Here is a 23,780-nt window from a genome sequence, read left to right on the forward strand (position 1 = left end):
GATGAGCGCGGGTATCGCTTTTGGACAATCATTGGTGTTTAAGAAAGCGTGTTCCCGCTGAGACACTATCTTATGTAATTAACTCAATGGATGCGACTCAATGGCAATCGATTGAATATAAATATAAATATAGCCCCCATCGCATCACGGCGGATTGCGTTTCTAGTTTATACGAATCCCTATCATTTCTATTTATATGTATCGATTGCAAGTTCTCTCTTTTTGTTATGCCTTTATAGAATCTCGAGTCATCTTAAGCACTTTAAATTACTTGTATTTCTTTAGATCTCCCAATTCTTCTTTGTCTGCAATGTGATCTTCTCGTTATGTCCTAAACAACCTCTAAAAAGTAAAAAAGTGAAAAAAAATTGCAACTTTTTTGGCTTTAAGTGCCTTCAAATTTTGTATTTTTATCAAAAAGATCCACAATATTTTATTTTATCCCTCCAACTTTACCATTTTGAAAGAACAATTATCCTTTTCAATAATCTAATCGACACAGAACATGTGTTTCTGCAAGACATGTTTTTTCTTTTTTTGGTTTTTCCATAACATGTTTTTTAATGTAAATTCCATTGTGTCCAGATCTTCTGATTTGAAACACCTTTCTTGAATTTCACAATTAAAATCCCAAATTTTGCTTTGTTACATTTATAGGGTTCATAAAATTCTCATATTTTTTTCAAATTTTCACACTGTTTGGGTTAAAGAATTCATCAGGGTTCATATCAGTTTCATCTTTTTTTTTTTTTTCAATTTTTCATCCTGTTTTCAGTTAAAGAATCCATTAGGGTTCATAAAAATCACCTCTTTTTCCAATCTTTCATGCTGTTTGAGTGTTTTCAGTTAAAGAATTCATAAGGGTTGATAAAAATTCTCCTTTTTTCAATCTTTCATGCTGTTTTCAGTTAAAGAATTCATTAGGGTTCATAAAAAATATCATCTTTTTTCAATCTTTCACGCTATTTTCACTTAATCTCCCAATGTTGAAGCAGATTCTCAACAAGCTCCCCAAAAAACCCATAAAGTCTGAATCTTTAGAAGACCCTTCAATCACAAAACCAAACCCACCAAAAAGATCATCATCTGCAGTGTTCCCATCAAGCATATTAACAGGAATTGAACCACTTATACCCTTCAAAGATGCCCCAATTTCCGAACAGATGTCATTGTTCATCAGTAAGTTAAGCCTCTGCTGTATGGTATTTGATTTCAATGATCCTAGTAAAAACCCAGAGGAAAAAGAGCTCAAAAGGTTAACATTACTCGAATTACTCGACTTTATCACATCCGGGCAGGCTCCGAAATTCTCGGAGCCTGCAATCTTCGCATTATGTAAGATGTGTTCTGTTAATCTGTATAGAATCTTCCCGCCAAATTATCGAAACAATCGATGTTCGAGAGGTAAAAACAAAGGAGAGAAACAAGAAAATGAAGTCGACGAGCCCTCATTTGATCCCGCGTGGCCACATTTGCGAATCGTATACGATGTATTACTTGAATATGTTGCATCTTCTTCGGTTGAGCCAAAGGTTGCTAAAAAGTATATAAACCATTCGTTTATTTTACAACTGCTTGACCTTTTTGAATCTGAAGATCCTCGGGAACGCGGGTGTTTAAAGGCGATAATGCATAGAATTTACGGCAAGTTTATGGTGCACCGACCGTTTATTCGGAAAAGTATAAGTAATGTGTTTTATAGGTTTGTTTTCGAAAGCGAACGGCACAATGGGATAGCGGAGTTGTTAGAGATTTTCGGCAGTGTGATCACGGGTTTTTCGTTGCCGTTGAAGGAAGAACACAGGATCTTTCTATGGAGGGTTTTGATCCCGTTGCATAAACCGAAGTGTTTAGGGGTTTATTTTCAGCAGTTGTGTTATTGTGTATCGCAGTTTATTGAAAAGGATCCGAAGTTAGCTAGCATGGTGATTCGGGGGTTGTTGAAGTATTGGCCGATTACTAATAGTCAGAAAGAAGTGATGTTTTTGGGGGAGATTGAAGAGATTCTCGAAGCGATTAGCATGGTCGAGTTTCAGAGAATTATGGTTCCTTTGTTTTGGCGGATTGGCTGCTGCATTACTAGTTCGCATTTTCAGGTATGAACAACGATTCGGTACCTAACTGCAAACGGGTCGATTTGGGTTGTGTTGTAAATTTGGTCAAACGGGATGGGTTGAAACATTTAGCTAAAAAGGAAACTGGTCAAACATGCATAACGTTTCGTTAAAGTTATTAATAATATAGTAATTTTAAGAGTATGTTATTTAAGCGTTGTCTGTAACTTTATCTTGAGGCCTTTTTTTTATTTTTTATTTTTTTTCTTTGTGTCGGGGGTCTCTCTGGAAGCGGCCTCTCTATCCCTATGGATGGAGGTAAGGTTTGCCTACATCTCACCCTCCCCAGACCCTACAAGTAGCTTTGCTATTTGTGGGATTTACTGGGCATGATTGATTGACTATGGATAAAAGGTGTTTGTGGGTCGGTTTTATCTGACCCATTTTGACCTGCATCAACATTTCTTTTGACTTAACGTGAACCTGTTTTGACCCGTTACAAATCAGCGATTGCCGTCATGTTCACTGTTTTGTGCTATGGCCATAATGTAAAGGGGTTGTTCAACGATTTTCTTTTTATTTTTATTTCTGCGAAAACTATGGTTAGTTTGAAACGAAAAGTCAAGTCCAATGAGTATGCAAAATCATGTTCACTGTTTTGTGCTATAGACTAGTTTATTATTACAAATAAGCTAAGTAGTATATGGTTAAACACATACCTTTACGGTTTCAAATAGATGTGACAAGACAACGTGCTGGTTGCCGGGTCTGGGTCAAAACGGATCACTTTAGGGTGGTTGAAATGGGCCTGGTTAGGTTGGATTGACCCATAAACACTTTTTTATCCATTTAAAAATTAAAATAATTATACATGTTTTAAACAAAACAATTTAGGAGGTTGCTTTGATTAAAAATAGATTTTAGGCGACTTTGATTCTTTGAATTACGTTTGACCTGTTCCCTTTTTATCTAAATTTTGTGATTCGACCCGTTTTAGATAAATAAATAAAAACCCCAAAAATCAACCAATTAATAAGTAAACTCGTTGAAATCGCACCTCTAGTCCCCTAGCTTCCAACGCATCCTCTACTTTTGTTGACAAAACTTGACGAATTATTACGGTTTCAGGTGGCAGAAAAGGCGTTGCTTTTATGGAACAACGACCAAATCTACAATCTAATCGGACACAATCGAGAAGTGATCTTACCCATCATTTTTCCAGCACTGGAAATGAACATGCAAAATCATTGGAACCAATCAGTCCTAAACTTAACACACAGTGTGAGAAACGTGATGACAGAGATGGATAACATGTTGTTTCTGGCCTGCTTTGCGCGTTTCTTGGAGGAGCGGGAAAAAGAGAGTTTTGAAACAGAGAAAAGGAAGGAAGCGTGGGCTCGCCTCGAGAATGCTGCAAGTCTTCAGCCAGTATCATGGAATACTACGGCGGTTCTGGTAATGATGCCACCCCTAAGTTAATTTTTTCTGATTCATTGTTGTAGTGAGTTTATATGATGGAAAATGTTAACACGGTTACTCGTGGATTATTATTAAGATTAAAGTAATGCCGTTTTGTCCATTATTCTTTCGTCACGACACGCGCTTTCTTTTTACCGTGTTAAGATCAAGGGTCGACGTGATTCAACCTACGAAACCAGGAAAAACGAAGCAACTGATCAGATGACGGGTTTAGAAAGTTTGATATCTAGTTAACGATTATAATCGTGTATACTAGTATGTGGTGTACGGTTATTTGTATACCTTCACTTGACGAAGGTGCGTAAGGATTTATTCAAAGGTACAAAGGAAGGCTTGTTTCTAGTGTTGAGCCATGTTGGAAAAGTGACTTCAACTTCCTCCCAAGTTGAAGATTACGTGCTCTTTCACGCGAGCTTTCTCAACGGGAAGATGAGGAAGACCCGTGACAAGGGGTGTCCAAGAGAACAACAGTTGTGACGCCATTCGTTAAAGAAATCGTGTTGGACCGGAAGGTATAGAGATGTGGTGTGCTGAACTATATATTGGATCTATATGTGAAAGACAATTTATTAGAAACATTGCTAATGACATGATTTTATAGGGTCACACGTTGAGCAATTACACATTTACACTAACTAAAGTTTAAATGTGATTTTAGCGTGAACAAACTGATTAACATTATGTGGCTTAAGGACAAGATCAAGAGATGCCTTGAAGATTGTATGGCTATATATGACGTCATGAACTCAGATCATCCATTATCGTTTTACAATTTTTCAGTTAACGTCACTACTATGTCATAAAGTACCTGTCACCTTATCACTTTTTTCACTAACCCTCTTTATAGTTTTCAGTTTTCACTATCAACTACCCATTAAAATAATACTAATTTTAAATAAGTAAAAAAAGAAAATTATTTGGTTGATTGAAAAGGCATGGCCTACCATCCCAACCCCTATCTTCCTCACGCCACCCCCTCCCACGGTGTTTAAGTCCCCATCACCCCCATTCACAATCAGTGGCGGATCTAGACCAAAATTTAGGGGTAACGTTCAATTTTTTTTTTACCGTACATCATGCAATATAAACGAAACATTAATAGAAACACGATAATAAATAAATTTAAACACATACATAATAGATTTCTCCTCTTCGGTTTTTGAAAGCTTGAAATTGAGTCGTTACATATCTTCTTTTACTTTATCAAAAGTTTCTCTTTTGACCATACATATTAGATCATTGTTCAGATACTCCTCACCCATTTGATTGCGTAAATCCATCTTGATAAACTGAATTTTAGTAAAACATCTTTCAATGGTTACGGTTGCAACCGGTAAAACCAATGCTACCTTCAATGTTCGATAAACCAAAGGAAAAGTATTATGTTTTCCGGTTTCCACTATTACACGAGCAAGGTCATACAATCCATTCAACTTTGCAAATGTATCATCTTCTTTTAAAGTGTGATAAAAGATCGTAATCAATCATTCAATTGCACATAAAGTTATAAACCTTAATCAGTTACACAAACCCTAATCAATTTACACATAAACCCTGAAGGGAATGAGCATTGAATAATTGTATTATGTTGTGGGGTTGGACTTTTAATTAGTTTGGGATTTTAATTAAACTTTCAGATAATAAGGGTGTTGTGCTATCGACAGTGACGGAACCAAAACTTTTTAATAAAGAGTTGAAATATTTTACATTCTCAAGCGTATGTTGGTTAGTTTTAACTAACACTCTATGTCTTACATACATGAGAACGTTTTTATCAAGATATCAATGATATATTTATGTGATTAAAATTCTTTATTATAAAAGGACCGTAAAACTATATAATGATAATAAATTAAAAAAAGACAAATCAAACAAAAAATTAAAATCTTTTGTATTAGGTTAAATAAATTATTAAGTAATATGCAAATAAATGTAAACATAAAGAAATATTTTTTTTCTATGATAAAGGAACCGTAAAACTATAGAATGATAATAAATTAAAAAAAGAAAAAATCAAACATAAAAAATTAAAAATTTTTATATTAGGTTACATAAATTATTAAATAATAGGAAGAAGTATTTTTTTTACTATGACTGAAATTTAATCAGTGAAATTTACTTCTTTTACCCTTCACATTAAAAACTTAAATAAAAGATTTCATTTTCAGGTTTAAAAGTAGGGCTATTAACTTTTACAAAAGGCCCACTTCATCATATTAGGTTAGGCCTTTTTTTTCGTTTCTTCTTCTTCTTACCATTTATAGAGCCATTGCCGCTGCAACATTGCCGGTGCAGGCGTCTACCGAACAGGCTCCATTTATTCAAACTTCAGTCTGATTCCGCCGATGACTAGATAGGAGGGGTAGCACAATATATTTTTAGGGGTAGCGAAATACGAAAAACATCCAAAATATAATTTTTCTTACACTTCGAGCGAAAAGTTGAGGGGTAGCGGGGGCTACCCCTGCTTCAAAGGCAGATCCGCCCCTGTTCACAATGCCACATCACCTGGACATTATACCATAGTGCACAGTCTTAAGTGGGGAGCATGTAACAACTTATCAAGCTTAGAGCATCGATGATGACCCTAAAAAAATATGTGACTATGTGAGTATGAGAGTATGTTTAGTTATATTATAAGGAATGTTGTTAGTGTTTTTGAGTGGTTACGAGTGGAGATGAGAGAAAATATATATGGAAAAAGAATCTGGAGAGAGAAAACCTTATCAACTTTTTAATATTTTTGAAATGGCTGTTAGAGGAGGAGGGAGAAAAAGTAATGATAAATGTATAAAAATATTATTTAATTAAAAAGAAGAGAGAAAAAGTAGTTATTTTTAGTGCAAATACATAGATATAGATAAAGAATTCATTGACGACTTCTATGTTTGGAATTTTGAGAGGTAGGTTATTGAAAATAAGGTTAAGGGTGTACAGGATGGAAGCGGTAAACGAGCACGGATGGTCTTATAGGTAACGAATAAAATATGTGAATGCTTTATGTATTGCATTATTACATAACATACAGATGGATTATGGAACAAGAATGGGCCAGACAAATACAAATCCACGTCAAAACCGCACTCTGACCTCCCCTTCCCTTTTTCATTCATCAATTCTCCCCAATTTCCATTTCTAGAGAGAGAAACATACCTTCTTTAGAGAAAGAAAGTCGTTATTATTCGATCTTCTTCTTCGCAACCAAAAATTTAGGCCTTCTCGCTGTTCGATCGATTGCAAGCTTCTCGTTACTTCATCATCCTTCATCATGTAAGATTAGATACTTCTGGATTAACAAAATCTATTATATGATTTATATCGTTCGTTCCTTATATGATTTATATATTGATCTAGTTTGTATGCGTTTGATTGTTTCTGGTTCGTGTGTTGCGTTGAGGTCTGATTGTTCGTAATTTAGGTTGTAATTGTGATCGTTAGATAACGAATTCGATTTTTCGTGAATTTTGTGTGCATCTATATTAAGAATTGGAATCGGAATCTGTAAATATTGATATATATGTAAGTGTATTTGTTGTGCAAATTTATTGTTTCTTGAGTATGCACATGCTTGTTTTTCACTTTTAAGAAATCAATTAGGTAATCTGTTACTCCACAAAAATTGAGGATTTAGTGTTGTGGATATTGAATTTGTTCCTGTTAATCAGCGTGCCTCTTATCATAATCATAAGAAGTAGCCTCTGGTAAATTATAGTTTCTCAATTGGCGAAGTTTTGTGTATGATGTGGTGAATGAGCAATTAGGAACGAGGATCATAGTCTCTGAACAGTTTATGAATATTCATATATACCGATTTCTTCTGGAGTGAATACGCCATTTCTTTTGTGTTTTAAACTCTTTGATTTTTAGACATGTGCACATAATTGCTTCTATTTAAAAAGTAGTCGTAACATGTGTATTACTATTGAATTCTACTGCTCGTTAAACTATGACCGTCACTTTTTGGCCTGCTAGACTTGCTACCAACTAAGTCATATTTTAATATGACATGCATCTGTGAAATGCTGATGAGCGATAATTCATTTTACACTATGTGTCAAAGAAGGTTATTCAAGTAGTAAGGTGTGAATGCATCTAAATAGGTAGAGAATTATGTGGATTTTGGTCTTCAGTTGGGATCTAGTGGAGAATATCAGGTAATGTGCTCAATTGTATATGAGTTTCTTTTGGCTGGTATAGTCATATATGTTATGAATTAGGCAATCTAGCGAATGAAGCATCATGCAACCGCTTTATCCTGCATCTTTCTTAATACTTAAAATTAGGCAATCTAGCGAATGAAGCATCATGCAACCGCTTTATCCTGCATCTTTCTTAATACTTAAAGATGCCGATGACTTGGTGTCAAGATACCTTAGAGCTATTTCGTTATGTTAATGTGACATTACCACATATTAAATTGTTGTAACATACGCTGAGCCTGTGTTTCATGATTTTTTTTTCTCTTTTGTTTGATACACGAGAAGTCATTTGTGAGCTAAGAGAATGAAGGCAAGGTCATCATCGTTGAATCCATACGCTACTTCATACATCCCACTCTCTAGAAGAGGAGCAACCGACGAAAGCAAAACCTATGATCACGGGAATGCTACACTAAACCAGTCACCAAGATATTCCGAGAATCACGATACCGTGCCCGAGAGTCCCCATAGCTTGAAACTCAAGAACCATTCCGGTTTCGGTTCTTACGGTTCCTCATCACATACCGCAGAGTTAGCCGGAAAACAGGCTCTGGATATCGATCATGACATGAATTTGGCGTATCTTCAGATGGTTTTTCCCGGTGTTTCTGATGAGTCTCTTTCTAGTGTCTATACTGCATGCAACGGTGATATTGAAGCTGCAGTTGAAATGCTGAGTCAACTTGAGGTAAGAGCTAATGTCACGCACACACACACATAGGTCTGTAAACGAACACGAACATATAATCGAACACATTTTCTTTTGTTCATGATCGTTTATTAAGTAAACGGGCATGTTCGCGTTCGTTCGTTTAAAACGTAAACGAACATAAAGAAACAAACTTAAACGAACACAGTTTAACAAACAATAAACAACACAAATGAACATAATTGAAGAAACCTAAATGAACATAATTTACTAAATATAAACGAACATAAATAATTTTTATGTAAATTAGTGATTAATACGATAAATTCCATTGAAAACCCCATTTTTATTACTAGAAAGCCCAATTACCAATTAGTTATATTTATATACTTTTAACTAGTTATGTATTTTAATTGAAACCGAACATAAACAAATTGAACAAACATAACTGAACGAACAAAACGTGTGTTCATGTTCGCTCGTTCAATTAGATGAACAAAAAGCGGTGTTCATGTTCATTCGTTTATTAAATAAACGAACATAAACGAACTTCCCGCCGAACAAGTTCACGAACAGTTCATGAACGTTCGGTTCGTTTACAGGCCTACACACACACAGGCCCTACAATGTATTTTTGTGCTCCTTTTGGTAACTGGATTAACTGCAATTTTGCAGCTGCATAGCGGTGATTTCACAGAGAATCTTCCGGATTCTCTAGATATCGGTGATGTATCAGAAGCGGGATCATCTAGTGAAGGCGGATCTCAAAAACTGAAGAAGGTGGTTGTTGCTGAAGGCAGTTGGTGGAACCACACACCGTCTCCGAAGTAAAAACCTACAAATGTTATACTTTCTATGGCGTTAACCGTTTCTGTGTATATTTCTGGTGAATTTTGGGAAAACTCTCGGTTATACAAGTAGAGAAATATAGAGTTGCTTTGATTGTTTGTATAGATTGTGAGATTGTTGCTTGTGTTGGAAATTGTTTTTGGCAATGTGGTGGGTCGGTAAGGAAAGTTCTTAGTAATGCAAGTAAACTGTGCCGTTTTCGTTAAAATTGAAGTCGGTTTCTCATACGAATATAGTTGTGTATGCATGATTGAAAACTGTAGTCTTGTGCAGAAGTTTATGTGAAGTATGTTTGGAGTAGTGTGGTTATTGAATTGGTAGCATTTCTTTTGTGTGAAACAATTCACAGTCGGGGATTATTACCAGCTCCAATACTCCATATGGTTTTGTAGACCTGTTGTAGTATTGGAATATTTGTATTACAACTGGCGCGCATTCTCATGCATGTCGTAATAAGCCAATAGGGTTGGAAAGTTGGTGGTGGTTTTGTGAAGGGTCGCCACACGAGTCTTGGACCGAGTTGTTGGGTCTGATCAGTATGGGTGTTCAGCATGCGTGCCATATGTACGCGCGGACTGGCAGCTATGTATTTGGGTCAGACACCTTGGTCCTTGGGTGTGTTTGTGATATGGTGTGGGCAGTGTGGACCTGGGCGAATGAGTCCTTGGGAGCGACAGGCAACCTATGGTTAAGCGGGTGTATAATTATTTGATATTCGCATACAACTAGATTTAGGTGTATTTTAGATGATGTAGAACTAGTGTGTGATGTTCTAAAAAATAAATATAAAAAACTAAAGTCATGACAAAACATTTACGTAACATAAAAAACCCTAAATAAATTAAAATAATAGATATGTGAAGTACTACTATATGAGAATCTTAAATAAAATAATTACACGTTATTGCAACTCCCTATTGGTATTGTAAAGGGGTAAGATTGTCTTGCAATAATGTGCAACTATATGAGAATCTTAAATTAAAATAATAAACGTCACATATAGCAATAGAAGATGACTTTGTGTGTCAGTTGAGGATGTCAGAGAGTGAAGGAGAGAAAAAAAAAAGAGATATAAGGTGTGCCAATGAGGTGGTGGTGAGTGGTAAGGAAGAAAATTGGTGTTTTAAGGGACCCAAGTTCTATTCCTTGTTAGCGAACAATCGATAAAACAAAGAAAACGTTGAACACGGTGATTTGTGGGGGACGAAATCCCACGACTCTTTTCTGTTTTTTTATTAACTCAACTTACTAATTACAAACGTAAATCACGATCTATATATATAGACTCCTTTCTTGCAAAACAAGCCTACCTATTTTGACTCAAACTCTAATTCCTTTGACCGACTCAAAACCAAATCCTAACTAATTTCTATTACTTAAAAATTCAAAACTTAAACTTAGAATGTCAACAGTTCATAATTGTTGCTGGATTGCTTTATCTTCCAAGCTAACTTGTAAGCCCAATAAACATCCCAACAAGAAATTACAGCCCAACGAGGTTAAGTCCAACAATCTCCCCCTTAATCTCGATGGGTACCTCTTAAGTCCACCAACCCGAGCAACTCTCACATCTCCAAAAACTTTAATCTCGGCAATGCTTTGGTCAAGATATCGGCCTTTTGCTCGTTTCCACCTACATGCTCAACTAATATGTCGCCTCGTTCAATACACTCACGAATAAAATGATACCTCGTATTGATGTGTTTACTACGACCGTGAAATACCGGGTTTTTCATTAACGCGATTGCTGATTTGTTATCAACTTTAAGTTTTACTGTCTCTTCTTCTTGTCCTAGTAAGTTGCTCAGTAAACCTTTCAGCCATAGTGCTTGACACGCTGCAGATGTTGCAGCCATAAATTCTGACTCACACGAAGACAAAGCAACAGTTTGTTGCTTTTGTGAGTTCCACGAAATCAAGGCGTTTCCAAGATAAAATACCATACCCGTCGTGCTTCTACCATCGGTTTTATCAGTAGCATGACTACTATCGCAATACCCGTGTAATGCTCCATCTCCATCTGTTCCATAACGCAAACCATAACTTGTTGTACCTCGTACATATCGAAGAATGTGTTTAATGACTTGCATATGAGATTGTTTTGGGTCTTGCATGAATCTGCTCGCAACCCCAACGGAGTAACTCAAATCGGGTCGAGTGTGTGTTAGATACCTCAGACTTCCTATGATTCTTCGATATTCTGTTGTGTTAACCGGTTGTCCGTCTTCGTCTTTTGTAACATTTAATTTTGGTTCCGTAGGATAGCTAGTTGAATTACTCTCATGCATGCCTGCTAACTTTAAAACTTTATTGGCATAAGCTTTTTGACCTACTGTAATGCATCCCTTTTGTTGAACAACCTCCAATCCCAAATAATACGTTAATAAGCCTAGATCTTGCATGTCAAATTCACTTTTCATTTGTGCTTTGAATAGTCTAATTTCATTAGTACTTGAACCAGTTACGATTAGATCGTCGACATAAATCCCGACTATTATTATAGCATCTCCATCAACGCGTTTGTAAACCGCCGATTCTCTAGGACAACGAATGAACTTCAATCTTTTCAGTGTCGTGTCAAGCTTCTCATTCCACGCTCGCGGAGCTTGTCGCAAGCCATATAAAGCTTTGAATAATCGATAGACCATAGTTTCTTTTCCTTGAACCACATATCCGTCGGGTTGCTTGATATATACGGTTTCTTTCAAGTCGCCATTTAAGAAAGCCGTCTTTACATCCAGATGATATACTAACCACCCCTTTCTAGCTGCAATTGCTAGTATCAAATGTACGGTTTCGAGTCTCGCAACGGGAGCAAAGACTTCATCAAAGTCTACTCCTTGTTTTTGCACATATCCTTTAGCGACCAACCTTGCCTTATACTTTGATATAGACCCACTCGCATCACGTTTGATCTTGAACACCCACTTTAAACCAATCGCCTTGTGGCTTATGGGTAATTTACAAAGCTCCCATGTTTTGTTAGACTCGATCGAGTTAATCTCTGACTTCATTGCAAGTTGCCATTCTGTATGTTCTTTAGCTTCGTTAAAATTGACCGGTTCACCGTCAAGTAGCAATAATGTGTCAATCTCTTCTTGTAATAATACATAATCATCAAGCCTTTTTGGTAATACAGAATTCCTTGTAGACCTTCAAAGTGACATGTTTTCGTCAGAAGTACCCTGTTCAATACCTTCACTTTCTTGGTCTTCATTCTCGGTTCCATCACCATCTAATTCGTCATGTAAAATACCAGTTTGATCTGATGATGAAGAAGTCATATTTTCAACACCACCACTTTGTATATTTTGAGTAACCTCTGCATGAATGTGATTAAAATCATCCGAGACTTGAAATTCCACCCATGCAGACCCTTCTTCATCATGATTAATTACTTTTGACCAATCATAACGCTCGCCTTCTTCAAGTTCCACGTTTCGACTTTCATAAACCCGTTTATTTATCGGATCATAGACACGATATCCACTGCCTCCTGGCTCTTTTCCGAGATTAACAATCTCAATACCTCTATCGTCTAGTTTCTTAACACCCACAGGTGGCGTCGTCATGTAACCGCGACATCCGAAAACACGAAGATATTCAAAGTCTGGTCTCTTACCAGTCCATGCTTGGAATGGTGTAGCATTCTTTACTGCTTTCGTTGGAGTTCAATTAATTAAATAAGCTGAATGTCTCGCAGCCTCTCCCCACAGATCTTGTGGCATCTTCATGGCTTTTGAAATACTTCGCATCATGTTCAGCACGGTACGATTACGCCTCTCTACAACGCCATTTTGTTGTGGCGTGTAGGGAGCCGAAAACAATCTCTTTATTCTGGTTTCTTCACAATATGCACTGAATAGTTTGTTAAGAAATTCGCCACCTCTATCACTCCTTAAGGCTTTAACCACATAAAGCGACTATAATCATCAACCAAAAGCATAATATAGCGATTACCACCTCGTGTAGATGGTGTAATCGGACCACAAAGGTCCGTGTGAATTAACTCCAAGGGCTTTTTAGCTCGAAATTCACTATGTTTCGAAAACGGTGGCCGATGTTGCTTCCCGACCATACATGCATCACACATTTGGTCCTGATGAGTAATTTTGGGCAGCCCCTTTGCTAGTTGTTTCTTCGACATCTCGCATAATGACCTGAAATTCAAGTGTCCAAGCCGAGCATGCCATAGCCATGCTTCGTTAGAAATTGCATTAAGTAAACAAGTCGGCTTACCAATTTTTAGTTCCCTCTTGTATAACCGGTTGCTCGAACGTCGCACTTTCATAAGCAATTGTCCTTCTTTCTCCGATAACCAAAGATAGTCATCAACTATTACTATCTTGTGACTGGTTTCTGCTAGCTGCCCCAAACTCAAAATATTACTACACAACTTTGGAATGTAGTAAACGTCGGTAACGAGTCGTTGTTCGCCGTTCTTGCAGTTGAAGAGAATTGAACCCTTTCCTTCGATCTTTACTAATGAACCGTCTCCGAATCTGACCAAACCATTTATATTGTAATTAATTTCAGCGAAGTGCTCCCGATTACCAGTCATATATATGGTTTGATGCTCCACTGTCAAGGTACCAAGTATCGTTAGTCTTAACATCGTTACGATACATATTTGGATGTACCTTATCTTCATTCAATAAAATCTCTTCATTGACTTCAACCACTGCTGCCATCCTAATCTCTTCAGCTTGTTTAGAGTTCTGAGCATGATTTGCCTGTTCATCCTTTGGTTATGGACACTCCCATGCAAAGTGTCCGAGTTCGTTGCAATTGTAGCAACGAACGGTACTCTTATCTCGTCCCTGATTGTTGTAGTTTCGATTACCGTTGGATGAATTACCACGCCCTTGACCTCTACCATTCCCACGGCCTCGGCCTCGACCGCGTCCGCGAGTATCTGACCCGTTACCGTATCGACCTCTACCTTGGGATTTCTTATTCTCAAAACGGCTCTGTCTCGGTTGGTTTTCGGACTTAGAGAAAAGCAACCTTCCATAGGTCTCTCCTTCGTTCCCGGCATAAAGACGCACTCTATCTTCAAACGCCTTTAACCTCCCGATTGCTTCCTCAAACGGCATCGTTTCCAAATCCTCCGACTGCTCAATGGAGGCGATGATTGGAAGGAACCTTATTGGCAGCGAATTGAACAATTTACGAACCAAAGTTTCGGGTTCTATGACGGAAACAAGGTTGTTGAATCTTCCTTCAATGGCGCTAATTCTTCCGGCGAATTCATCGATTAACTCGTTGTCCTTCATCTTCAAATTTTCTAACTCTGAACGAAGCACATGCAGACGTGCTTTCTGAACACGGTCTGCTCCCAAGAAGCGAACTCGTATGGCTTCCCATACCTCATGTGCTCTATTATATTTTGCAACTTGCAATAATATATCGTCGGGCAAGGACTGAAACAACAACGCCATTGCCGTCTGATTTTTTCGGTCTTCGACGGCCCCTCCGGTCACTGGGTCAATGGCCTCGGCTAGCCCGTAAGCACCCAAAACCGTCCTAACCTCAACCGACCAAGATGAGTAATTAGTCGTGGTTAATTTCGGGCATTGTAGGTTCACGTTCTGATGGTCTCTCGCATGAGCCAATACGTTATTTGGGTTCGGTTGATTAACGTTGTAGGAACGTTTGACGACCTGACGAGTCAATCAGAAGAGCGCTTAGACAGAATCAAAGGCGGAATTCATTGATTCGGTCTTCGTAAAGCTTGATTTCACTATTTAACTTCTTGTTTATTGATAATCTGACAGTTTACACGTTCCGGAAACAAATCGGCAGGGCTTCGCCGTTACATGCACAAGACACACTACAGATCCGCTCATATGGTCCCCTATATATAGGCAACAGGGTTCGCTTATATGGACATGTCCGTATAAGCGGACCTGACATAAAAGCGGACCTGACATAAAAAAAACCTCCTATGTCCGTATAAGCGGACCTCCTATCATATGGTCATATAAGCGGACCTATCCAAAACATGATTTCTCGATTTCCGTTCACTATACAATCAGCCCTAGCCTAAGACTCGAACTAAGATGTAGTCGACAGACAACTGCACCAACAGACTCCCCCTTGAATGTTGACGGAATCTTCAGTGAGAGTCTTCAACATGACATTATCGATTTCGATCAGCCTTCTTCAGGAACTCTGCCTGGGATCATATGCCTGGATCCTTCTCTGGCTCTAACTTTCATCAGACTCCCCCTATCATCATGCTGGGATCGCCGTCTGGAAATCGTTATCACCATTGAAATCAACTCCTGGCTTTATCTCATCAAACTTCTTCTCAGGTTCTGATGTATCTCCTGGCTTTCCGTAGCAACAGGATCAGAAACCTGCACAACTCAAACAATCTATCACAAACAAACACAATTGTGATTCAACTTAATGAATCAACTAATCATTTAAGAATATTCAAGAATTTTTCACATTTAACAATTTATTAAACTTTCCAAAATCTAATTAACCATTTCAAATCACTTTAACCAAACCAACTATTCATCTTGTTTAGCCTTTGAGATTTTGAATTTCAGCTCTCCAACATCAGTTGTCGAAAATCTTTTTGGATATTTCAAATATGAAACACAAATGCAATAACATCAATTAAAATGCAAAAATGAAATATGTACAAACATATTTTTATGAGTTCGTGCAAGAGGATCATATCAGCTGTTTGACTAAACACTAGCACCATTAAGCTGTTATTTCATTTTAAGCTTTTAAACAGTTCGCGTTGATTGTCGATATATTGATCCACTTAAATTCTCATAAAATGTTCAACCTGTTCGGGATACAGATTTAGTGTTTTAGAACTTAAACATCTACATGTGTCCCACCTCAGTATATACTCCCGTATCCAGACCCCAGTATTCAGTCTTACAGGTGAGTATACCACAGCTGATATCTGTTAAGGGGTTATGTGCGAGGGCCGTGAGAGCTCAGGTCGGTACTTCCGTATACGCAGAGAGATGACGGCTTCGACTTTAAGGTGTGTCCCCTTTAGAGGATCTTTTATTTACAACAGCAACGACTATCAATTTTATTGTTTCATCAGCATGCTGAGGGCGAGCTTATATTTCAAAGCTTTTTGCAGAAAGTATTATCCGGGGACTAGGTCAGTATTTCCATACAGCAGAAGTCCCGGGATAATACCCCAGATATCACTGAGCATAAAGACCTAGTATCTCAGAATACGGGACCCTTCAAACAGGATTTCAGGGGTTACCTATATATCCTGGAGGTGTTCCCCACATAGACGTAAGTGAAATTTATGTTTATATCCCAAACTGATCTACTAATTATGTGAAAACCTACCGACACATCTTTAGCGAGACTGCTTAAATGCATTTTAAACACTACAAATCTTTAGCGTACTGTGCCAGTCTAGCTGATGTACTATCATTTCCTCTTATTCGCACCAAAAACTCAATTTTAATTTTTTCAATGTTTTTGACATTTTCAAATTTTCTAATTTTTTTTAAATTTTACTCCCCCTAAAATCAAAATATGTTTCAATTTTGATTTTCTGGGAAAATTTGAAACAAACTATACAAAGCTTGACAACATGATATCGAATTGCTTCGATTCGCCATCCACATGGCGTAAACAATCAGAACTCCCCCTCTCAACAAACTATTTTCCCATTGTGATCTCAAAACACTTAAATTTGTTTTATTCAAAATGGTTTTTCCGGAAAACTTAGTTTGTTTACCAATCATTTGTAGATTCTGGGGATCAAATCATGTAGTTAACTCAAGTTTAATTTAATGACCTTGATTAACCAATTGTAGGATTGATCTGATTCAAAATCTGAACCACTTGAATCAATCACAAACAAACCTTTTACCTTTTGAATGAATGACGTTAACGAATAAAATTTTAAGAAAGATGCCGATTCAAGCTCCACGCTTACCAACCTGTGAGCTCCGGCAAGTCAGGTTTTTCTATTTAAACAGATTCACCCAAGCCTGACGGTCCTTGGGTGATTTCGAATTCTTATTCAACAATGGTGGAAAATTTGCATCATCCATTGTTAAATCTGAATTCTCCTTTTTTACCTCAATCAATGGCTCCTCTGGTTTTGATGAACCAGAATCATTGCCCGCAGGTGGCTTGTCTGACTTTGACCTGTCAGATTCATCGCCGACTATTTTCTTCTTCCTCTTTTCCTCTTTTGTCCTCAGATTTGTATCTGATGAACTCATCTTGCTTGACTTTGCAGCCGAGGAAGTTGATTCATCAGAACTCTTATTCTTTCCAACGGATGAACCCGAGGACAAAATCTTCTCGAGATACTCTCTCGCCTTCTTCCTCTTTTTCCTCAGTCTGTCTTTCTGCCCCTGTGAAAGTTTAACTTTCTTTTCTTGAATTGTCTGATCTTGAACTTTAGGTTTTAGAACCTTCTGTTCATGGGGCTTGACTTTGACTGGAATCTTTGCCAATTTCTGAGATTTAGCCCTCAATCTTTCATTCGATCTCCTTGGGCAATCTCTGGCAATATGACCTTTGATTTGACAATTATAGCATCTCCTCGTCTCATAACTCCAACTCTGGCAGTTAACAGCAATGTGTCCTTGATAGCCGCATCTGTAACACACTCTGTTATCGTACTGATGTGTGTAAAATGCAACATATAAAACACATCAATTAAGGCATAAAACTAACCCTTTTTAAGTACTAATGTTGGAAAAAGAGTATTTTTGTCTTCCTTTTGTATTTTCAGGATGAAATGAGCTCAAAATCACAAAAGAAGCAAAAAGACCACTAATTCTACCATAAATACAAGAAAAGGGACAAAAGTAAACTGCCCGGACCCTCAACGGCACCTCCCAAGACAAAGAGAAGAGAACAGAAGTCTGAACACGCCCCGTGTCCAGTGAACACGGGGGCGTGCCCAGGAAGCAGCAGAAAAGACAAACCAGTAGAAGCTTCCATTGCTCACCACGGGGCCGTGCTCAGCGGACACGGGGGCGTGTTGAAAGTACAGCAGGCGCATTAATTGTAATTCGCAATTACAATTAATGAAGAGAGAGAATGTCAGACGGGCACGGGGCCGTGTCCAGCGGACACGGGGCCGTGTCCAGCGTTCTGTTCAGCCTATAAATAGAGGAGCTTGGTTTCATTCTCTCTCATCCCTTGGCACACCACCTCTCTCACACTTCATCCACCACCCATCACCACCATAACACCATCATCCACCACCATCATCCATTGTCCATCATAGAGTGTGTGAGTCGTCTCGGGATCCAAGATTGATCGTAAGAGTTCTTGACAATCAAGGCCATGTTTGCCTAAGTCTCTTACATCACTTGGTGAAGACAAGTGTTTAGTATAATACTTTTTATTTTTAATCTTTTGCACTTTTTATTTGGTTTTGTATTAATGACTTTAATAACTAGTTACTTATGTTGAAGGTGATCTTTCCTTATCGTTTGTCCGTGGTGTCTTGGCATTATTTTACTGTCTATATAAAATAAAAGATTTTCACCATTCATATCTCCACGGTCTATATGGAGGTATGTTGGCTACCTGGTCGGGGGTTAAGGGAACGGTTTGGTAAAGGTCTTGCCCTTGTTCAGCGTTTAGAGGTCCTGCTTGGGACCTGGGTCAAATTTAGTAGGATCTCCTTCAATGCCCATAGGTATTGGATGGCGGGGATCCAAACTCTTTGACACATTAAAACTATCGAACGTTGCATGAAAGAATCTCGCGCGAGGGAAGAGGAATCCCGTGCAAGAGAAAGGCTAAAAAATGATAAAAACGAAGAGATAGTTGAAAGTGTGAAAATGGAAGAACAAGAAAGTGAAAAACAGACACATGAGTTAAACAACGAAAATGGTGAGTCCGATAATGTTAAAATTCAAGAAGAGTCTAATTTAGAGGAAATTATTCTCTTGTCACCTACTTTCGAAAACCATTGTTTAATAACCCCTCATGCCAAGTTTTTAAAAGAGTTAAACACTAGTGCTAAAATCAAAGAAATAGTAAGTGTTAAGTTAACTAATGATCAAACCTCGCTAATAAAGGAAGATCCTTTTGAAATTAACATCACACCGGTTCCATGTTTCTTTCAAAATTCATTTATTAGTAATGTCACTATTGATAAAGATCTTTGTGTTAACATAATGCCCAACTACATTTTTGAAAAGTTAAGTATTAGTGATTTTACTCCACTTCAAATACCCATTTTTCTATCCGACCGAAAAGTAATGAAATCAATCGGTGTAGTCGAAGATATTTTGGTACAAACAAATCAAATGGTAATCCCAACCGACTTCGTCATCTTAGATGATGCCCCCCTAGTCTTGGGAAAACCTTTTGTACAAACTCACAAAGCTTTGAAAAACCGGAAATTCAACAATCTAACTCTTCAATTAGGGGCATTCAAAAGGAGCATAGATCTTGAGCGCTCAATGAAATATCCTTTTGGCAACAATGACCCCCTAATTGAAGATGAAGCTGAACCACCTGATACAAACCACGAGGAAGACCACTTTGTCGACGAAGAGGTAGCCATAGAACAAACTTTTAAAGTTCTTGATCTAGATGAGCCACGAAATAAGGTGTCTCCTAAAGACCCAACCATCGAGCTCAAAGAACTCCCTAAGGGTTTGGAATATGCTTTTCTAGGCAAAGATGGTAGTTTACCTGTAATTATTTCGTCTAAATTAACTAGAATGGAAAAAGAAAAATTAGTTAACCTACTTAAAAAACACAAAAATGCGATCGCTTGGAAGCTTGTAGATATTAAGGGAATAAGTCCTTCCATGTGCACGCACAAAATTTTAATGAATGATGACTACAAAACGGTGATTCAACCACAACGAAGAGTGAACCCCAATGTTCAAGAAGTGGTTAAAAATGAAGTCATCAAACTCCTCGACGCCGGACTAATCTACCCTATCTCCGATAGCCCGTGGGTAAGTCCCGTCCAAGTAGTCCCAAAGAAAGGAGGTATGACGGTAATAACTAACGAGAAAAATGAATTAATACCCACAAGAACCGTCACAGGATGGAGAGTCTGTATAGACTATAGGAGATTAAATGAAGCAACGAGGAAAGACCACTTTCCTTTGCCCTTCATTGATCAAATGTTAGAAAGATTATCCGGTCATAAATTTTATTGTTTCTTAGATGGTTTTTCAGGTTACTTTCCAAATACCGATAGCACCAGAAGACCAAGAGAAAACAACTTTCACATGTCCCTACGGAACTTTTGCATATCAACGCATGCCATTCGGTCTATGTAATGCGCCTGCAACATTCCAACGTTGTATGGTCGCCATTTTCCATGATATGATTGAAAAAACCATGGAAGTCTTCATGGATGACTTTTCCATCTTTGGAGACTCATATGATCAATGCCTCGATAATCTTGAACGAATGCTATCCCGATGTGAGGAAACTAACCTCGCCCTTAACTGGGAAAAATGCCATTTCATGGTAACAGAGGGAATAGTACTCGGACATAAAATCTCAAGCGAAGGAATGGAAGTTGATCGAGCAAAAATTGAGACTATATCTCGATTACCTCCTCCATCCTCCGTGCGAGCAATCAGAAGTTTCCTAGGGCATGCCGGATTCTATAGAAGGTTTATCAAAGACTTTTCGAAAATTTCAAGACCTCTAACAAAATTGCTTGAAAAAGATGCACCCTTCATCTTTGGCAAGGAATGCAATCAAGCATTTCTAACCCTCAAGGAAATGCTAGTCAATGCACCTATCATGATAGCACCAGATTGGAAATTTCCTTTCGAAATCATGTGCGATGCAAGCGACTTTGCTGTTGGAGCAGTATTGGGACAAAGAAAAGAAAAACATTTCCACCCAATATATTATGCTAGTAAAACTCTAAATGATGCACAAGAAAATTATATAACTACAGAAAAAGAGTTACTAGCGGTGGTGTTTGCTTTTGATAAATTTCGTTCTTATCTTGTTCTTTCTAAAACAATAGTTTATACAGACCATGCAGCCATCAGGTACCTCTTCAAGAAGCAAGACGCAAAACCCCGTTTGATAAGGTGGATTCTACTCCTCCAGGAATTCGACATCGAAATCAAGGACAAAAGAGGAGCAGAAAACACTGCTGCAGATCACCTCTCACGCTTAGAAGACCCAGCTTTGGAGACAACCAGGGACGAGCAAATCAACGAAAAATTTCCCACGGAGTCCCTGGAAATGATGGAAAGCAGACAAGAACCATGGTATGCCGACTACGCTAATTTCTTAGCCAGCGGTATAGTCACCAAAGGATGGCCACATCATCAAAGAAAGAAATTCTTTGCTGATGTAAAGCATTACTTTTGGGAAGACCCCTATCTTTTCAAAATGTGTGCCGATCAACTCATCCGAAGGTGTGTCCATGGTAATGAAGCACGAAGAATACTCCGTCATTGTCATGAAAGTCCATACGGAGGACATCATGGTGCCTCAAGTACCGCGAGAAAGGTATTTGATTCAGGATTTTACTGGCCAACCATTTACAAGGATGCACAAAACCTTGTAAAGACATGTGATGCCTGCCAAAGATCAGGTAATATTTCTTCCAAAAACGAAATGCCCCAAAATGGCATTCTCGTTTGTGAAATCTTTGATGTGTGGGGACTCGATTTCATGGGACCTTTCCCACCTTCAAAAGGAAACAAATATATACTTGTGGCAGTCGATTACCTGTCTAAATGGGCAGAGGCCGAAGCTCTTCCAACAAATGATGGAAGAGTAGTAGTAAAATTCCTAAAAAAATTGTTCTCTCGTTTCGGCACACCAAAGGCATTAATAAGTGATAGAGGTACCCATTTTTGTAATCATCAACTCGAAAAAATCTTAACAAGATATGGGGTCTATCACCGGGTCTCAACAGCATATCATCCTCAAACAAATGGGCAAGCCGAAGTGACTAATCGAGGTTTAAAACGAATACTTGAGAAAACCGTAGGGATAAATAAAAAAGAATGGGCTGACAAACTAGATGACGCTTTATGGGCTTTTCGAACCGCTTATAAAACCACTATAGGCACAACCCCATATAAACTAGTCTATGGAAAAAGTTGTCACTTGCCAGTAGAAATAGCTCACAAAGCCTACTGGGCAATAAAAAACGTAAACTTAGATTCAGAAGTTGCCGGTAAGAATCGATTTTGTCAAATAAATGAATTAGAAGAACTTAGGAATTATGCATATTCTAACTCCGAAATTTATAAAGAAAGAATGAAAAATTTGCATGATAAATATATTAAATCTAATGAATTTCGGGTTGGAGACCAAGTTCTAATGTTCAATTCGCGACTTCGATTGTTTCCTGGTAAGTTAAAATCTAGGTGGTCGGGACCTTTTTCAGTCACCCATGTTTTTCCACACGGTGCAGGAGAAATTAAAACTCGAAATGGAACACCATTTAAAGTCAATGGCCAACGGCTGAAACTCTACAGAGGATCCATTGAGGATGAGGAAGAGGAAATCGCACTTCAAGCGGTCAACGAATAAACTCATACCTGACATGTTACAGGTAAGTATATATTCGAAACTGGTAAAATCATCTAACCATTATTCGGAGATAAGGGGCATGCACACGAGCACGTTAAAAAAAAAAAAAAAAAAAAAAAAAATTTCAAAAATTTCACCCGGCACGGGGCCGTGTTCGCTGAACACGGGGCCGTGTCGAGGCGACTGTCGGGATAAAACCCATTTGTTCTATCAGTTACACCATTCCACACGCCCCGTTTCGCCGAAAACTCTCTGGTTTAGGGCGATTTTCTGCCGATTTCGAACGTTACCACCAAGCCTAACAACGTCAAGGTATGATTCTATCCTTCTTAGTAGTTAGATTAGTTACTTGCATGTAGTTAAAACATCAAAAATTAGGGGAAAATCTAGGGTTCTTCATGTTCAACCGGATCAAACTCAAAATTTTTGATGAAAATTGTTAGTAATAGTTTAGAGTAGAGTAGTAGGAAGTAAATAGTCATGTATTGTTGATAGATTTGTCCGATTTCCAACTAAAAACACAAACCCTTGTTCTTGAACCGAAAAACTCAAAATCGAAGGGGTAAATGGTTTGATTTTGGAAAAATGACACTTAGGGTTTCATTTTCGGGGGAAACCGCTACTATTAGGCTAAAAATTTTCAGGTTTTCGAAACCGGGACGAAAAAATGAAAATTAGGTGTTACAGACGCCTGAACACGGGGCCGTGTTCGCTGAACACGGGGCCGTGTCCAGCCCACTGTTTGCAGTTTTCAACCCGAATTTCCATGTTTCGCACTAACTTTTGTTGTATTCTTTTCAGATGTCCAAATTCACACGGTTCAATGCCAACGAACTTGACGCCAGGGCTCGCTATGAGGTCCTACAAACAAGGCCCGAGGAGTATCCAAGGCGGGCATGCACCGATCTGCTGACAATGGTAAACCAACTGGACCGCTTCAACAACATAGTGACTGGTCCACTGCACGTTGCATTGACTGCCCGACTCCGGTCGGTCCATCAGTGCACATTGGAATTCTATAGCACGTTTATCTTCAAC

The 23,780-nt window shown here is 38.2% G+C and overlaps 2 protein-coding genes across 2 annotated transcripts; both read left to right on the forward strand.

Annotated features, from left to right (window-relative positions):
- The first annotated feature begins 686 nt into the window (after nt 1-686).
- Nucleotides 687-4,123, forward strand: LOC118492361 (serine/threonine protein phosphatase 2A 57 kDa regulatory subunit B' kappa isoform-like). The gene is made up of 3 exons (XM_035990283.1): nt 687-2,096; nt 3,183-3,509; nt 3,678-4,123. The coding sequence occupies exons 1-3, from the start codon at nt 984-986 to the stop codon at nt 3,765-3,767; spliced, it is 1,530 nt and encodes a 509-aa protein (XP_035846176.1). The 5' UTR covers nt 687-983; the 3' UTR covers nt 3,768-4,123.
- Nucleotides 4,124-6,576: 2,453 nt separating this feature from the next.
- Nucleotides 6,577-9,457, forward strand: LOC110899098 (polyadenylate-binding protein-interacting protein 5). Its single transcript, XM_022145974.2, has 3 exons — nt 6,577-6,803; nt 8,018-8,420; nt 9,057-9,457. Exons 2-3 carry the CDS (start codon nt 8,037-8,039, stop codon nt 9,210-9,212), a joined length of 540 nt encoding a protein of 179 aa, XP_022001666.1. The 5' UTR covers nt 6,577-6,803; nt 8,018-8,036; the 3' UTR covers nt 9,213-9,457.
- Nucleotides 9,458-23,780: the final 14,323 nt, after the last annotated feature.

The sequence above is a fragment of the Helianthus annuus genome, chromosome 5 (genome assembly GCF_002127325.2).
Source record: "Helianthus annuus cultivar XRQ/B chromosome 5, HanXRQr2.0-SUNRISE, whole genome shotgun sequence".
Classification (NCBI taxonomy): domain Eukaryota; kingdom Viridiplantae; phylum Streptophyta; class Magnoliopsida; order Asterales; family Asteraceae; genus Helianthus; species Helianthus annuus.

Coding starts and splice junctions, on each gene's coding strand:
- LOC118492361 (XM_035990283.1), top strand. CDS start 984: ATGTTGAAGCAGATTCTCAACAAGCTCCCCAAAAAACCCATAAAGTCT. Junction 2,097..3,182: donor TTACTAGTTCGCATTTTCAG/GTATGAACAACG, acceptor TTACGGTTTCAG/GTGGCAGAAAAGGCGTTGCT. Junction 3,510..3,677: donor GGAATACTACGGCGGTTCTG/GTAATGATGCCA, acceptor TACCGTGTTAAG/ATCAAGGGTCGACGTGATTC.
- LOC110899098 (XM_022145974.2), top strand. CDS start 8,037: ATGAAGGCAAGGTCATCATCGTTGAATCCATACGCTACTTCATACATC. Junction 8,421..9,056: donor AAATGCTGAGTCAACTTGAG/GTAAGAGCTAAT, acceptor GCAATTTTGCAG/CTGCATAGCGGTGATTTCAC.